General features: G+C 43.5%; 1 protein-coding gene and 1 pseudogene across 1 annotated transcript; one reads left to right on the top strand and one right to left on the bottom strand.

Annotated features, from left to right (window-relative positions):
• The first annotated feature begins 694 nt into the window (after positions 1–694).
• Positions 695–1,460, top strand: LOC119333640 (annotated as a pseudogene).
• Positions 1,461–2,218: 758 nt separating this feature from the next.
• Positions 2,219–2,699, bottom strand: LOC119333638 (NADH-ubiquinone oxidoreductase chain 1-like). The gene has a single exon (XM_037606474.1). It carries the CDS (start codon positions 2,588–2,590, stop codon positions 2,219–2,221), a length of 372 nt encoding a protein of 123 aa, XP_037462371.1. The 5' UTR covers positions 2,591–2,699.
• Positions 2,700–3,813: the final 1,114 nt, after the last annotated feature.

Here is a 3,813-nt window from a genome sequence, read left to right as displayed (position 1 = left end):
AACTAGGGCGGGTCTCGCTGCCGGATCAATGCGCAGGACGCACGATCTACAAACAACAATAGAGAGAGCCAACCAAGAAGAAAAGAACCTGGAAACAAACCTGCGAGCCAATACCAAACAGAGTAAGAAGGAGGAAGGGCCGAAGGCGGCTTACTAAGCAAGAAGGCTCCAAGCAATAACGCATTAGAAGGGAGCTTGCTGCTTTGCAACCTAAGTGGTATAGCTAAGCTTACTCATCAAGGGCCGATAGATAGAGCTGCTCTTGTTGCTAATGGAGAAAGATTGGAGTGAAGTTTAGTATGCTTTCTAAGATCAGAGGAGGAAAAGAATGAAGGTGTGGGCGGGAAGGAGGAGGCAAGGCCCCCTCAATGTGTATTCGACTACTCATTACGGAACCACCGATTGATCCGATTAGACTTCCCGCGGGGTAGCGCGGGGAACTTGCTGAATCAACTCCTTGGAATCGGAGGCCTGACTGAGGGTCAATCCAATGGTAACCTCAACCTAGGAATGCCTGTTTCACTTCCTTGACAGAGCCAACTGAGATGCTCTGTATCGATGTTGACCTAACATGGATTGATTCTAAATTATGAATCAAAAATCCTGATCTCGCAAAGGATCTGCAATAGCTGTGTGTACTCGAGGACTCTTAGGGAAAGAAAAGCACTTTTCTCTCTCAGCAGTTAGACCGGCTATGGGTGGGTTGGTTATATACTGCGCCTTCCTTCTTCAAACCTTTTGGTATGTATTGCCCCCTAACTATAGATCAGATCCACCGGACCAGAAACTCAATTCCGCACTGCTGCTAAGTCGCCGGACTTATCCACCTCAGGGATTCGTGGAATTTCCATTTTTGAATTGCGTTGGGGGAAATCTACCAAAGCTAGGCAGATAGATAGACTCCTTTCCCGCTGCTAAGGGAGAGCAAGAAACTAAATCAAATGATTGTTTTTTTCACCAGCGCCCTTTTTTTGCGGGTACTAAGAGTCCTCTCACTACCAAGCAGCAGACATCATCATCTGGCTGGGTCTTGCCGGTATCAACAACGAGAAAGAAGAACCAAATGGAAACAGCAACTAACTATGGCTCTTGGCCCAGACAACGTCCTAGGCGTAGGGGAGATCAAAACAAGAAGTCACGCCTAGACGACGACGCCCGTCCTGGGCTGCAGTAAGTAGATCGAGAGGTCGTTCCGCCCCTTGTCCCCGAAGATGGGTAATATGTTCTCATACAATGTTGCTCCAACTTTTTTCTAGAGGGCCTAGCTGGCGAGCGATCCCAGTCCGCGGCAGAGAACAAGACAGCAAGCGAGCGTACCTTTGTTCGCTTCTTTTCCACCAAGCATAGAAGTTTAAGGAGAACTGTAGGTCGGTGGCTACCTAAGGAAACTCCGATTCGATCCCTCCCCCCGGCTGGGAGGCATCTACCTCATCCCGATCACAAGGAGAGGTTCACCATGATGGGGGGTCGGGTACTTTAATTCTTTGCATTCCGGAAAGAATGAAATGCATAGGGGACCATCCTTTTTTGCGGCATGCTCTCTGATTTACGGATTCACAGGGGGCCGAGGGCCAACCTTAGTTGACTGACAATGACAAAGGCTTGCAAAACAAAGTAGCGCCTTTGAAATGGAATCTTAATTAACTATCAGTGGTGCGAAGCAGCTTAGCCCCGGGGAGCTAAAGGTTATACCTTTGTAAGCGAATTGTGGTTCTTCTATGTAGGGTATTCCTCCTTTACTCTCTTAATTAACGTCGAGCTAAGTGACTTTGTGTAGCATAGTAGAATGAAGGCTACGTACACACCGACACTCTCTTATCCCTAAGCCTCTTCGCTAACTCGCTCGCCTACAAAAATGAGTAGGCAAGGCTAGGCAAACTCAGCCGCTGACTTTGACTGTACTGTAGTAGACTTTCTAGCCTTTTATTTTAGAACCCTTTCTCATGTTCTTTCATCCATCAAGTAGGCGAACCGTCAGGTCCTTAGTAGCGTTGACAAAGAAGAAGAGTCGGTGAAAAAAAAAGCTAGAATTTCCAATAGTGAGACCAGCTTGACAAGCTACCTTTCCTCTTGATATGAGGCGCGAAGAGAAACATCTCTTTTTTATGACTTCCACTTCTCGATCCCGGCCCGGAAAAGTGACCGATCCCTTGATGAATGAAAGAAAGGGTTTATGAGCCCTAGCCCTGTAAGCCCACACGTGTGTAGAGTAGATCGTTCAACACCTGTGGCACAAACCCATTTTGGACCAATTGGTCCGTATATCATAGGCGACCGAACGGCCGCCCCCCGTCTTACTAGACCAACCTGCTATAATTATTCCATAAACACCTAGCGAAGATATGGCAAACAAATAAAGTAGCTCTATGTTCGGATCTGACAATACCATACCATAATCAAAAGGAACAACGGCCCAAGCGACCAGACTTAACATAAATGTAGCCACTGGAGCCATTCTAAAAAGGAAGAAATTAGCACTACTTGGTGAAATAGGTTCTTTTAGAATCAATTTCAAACCATCTGCTAGAGGTTGTAACAATCCGAATGATCCCACTACATCAGGACCCTTTCGACGTTGCACAAAAGCCATTACTTTACGTTCAGCTAGCACTAAAAAGGCTACTCCTAGTAGAAGTGGTAGAATTAAACAAAGTATTTCCGCTGGAACAGCTATGTACGTTTTCGATTTTCTATTCACTCATGATCGCGCCTGACCTGGTCGACCCGATCAAACTATTTCACTTATGATCTGGCCTGGTTGACCCAATCTCCTTACGAGCGTTCTTTCTATCTACTATTATCTAAAAATAATCAAGTTACTAATGACTGGACGAAACCAAGAAATAACCCCTTATGTGCGAAATTATAGAAGATCCCCTTTAAGATCAAACAATTCCATCGAATTGAGTATGACTGTATGTGTGATAGCATCTACTATACCAGGAATATCAATGAACCCCATTCTTGCAATTGCTCAGGATACCCTCTTTTAGCTGCTAGGTCTATTTCTTAGTTCAAGATCCCTCTTACTAACTGGAATAAAAGAATTAGTAGATCTGTTCCGCCCAAAATGGGAATGGGCGCTAGGGTTATGAACTTATAATCATGGAATCGACTCGATCATCAGATTATAAGTTCATTCCATACCGAACCAGACCGTGCACATTCTTATTATGAGAAGGGGTCATTCGAGCCTATGGAATTAGGATACTATGTTTACATAGAAATCCTTACGTCCTTACACTCTATTTAGGATTAGGAATAGGTGTAATCAGACCTGCTTTTGACATATCTATCCTATTCTTATTTGGGTACCATATGGACCTCTTTGGGCTTCTATTGAATCGAGAAATTGGATTGTACATCTTTCATCTTATTGATTTTGATATTGATTTTGATACATTCCAACAGATAATGCAAATCGAAGCTATTTGATGTCTGACTCAGGCAAAAAGAAAAGAAAGAAGAGAACATAAGGAGAACAGAACTTTGTATTTGGTAACTCTCCTGTAGTTATGTTTAACCTTGAATGCAATTTATAGATTCGACAGCAATAGTCCCTCGGACTCGAAAAGTAATAACGAAAATGGCTAATCCAATAGCAGATTCCGCAGCTGCCACTGTTGGAACTAATGAAGCAAATGATTGACCCATCATATCATCCAAAGAAACGGAAAATACCAAAAAGTTCAAATTGACAGCTAATAACATTGATTCAATTGGCCTTGACATAATAAGAATATTTCCTATTAAGGAGGATTCCCCGAATACCTAAAATAGAGATGATCATAGAAAAAGTGAAATATTTTATAG

This window comes from Triticum dicoccoides, chromosome 7A (assembly GCF_002162155.2).
Source record: "Triticum dicoccoides isolate Atlit2015 ecotype Zavitan chromosome 7A, WEW_v2.0, whole genome shotgun sequence".
In the NCBI taxonomy this organism is placed as follows: Eukaryota; Viridiplantae; Streptophyta; class Magnoliopsida; order Poales; family Poaceae; genus Triticum; species Triticum dicoccoides.
Note: the sequence above shows the minus strand (reverse complement) of the source record. Positions and strands in the feature narration are given on the sequence as shown.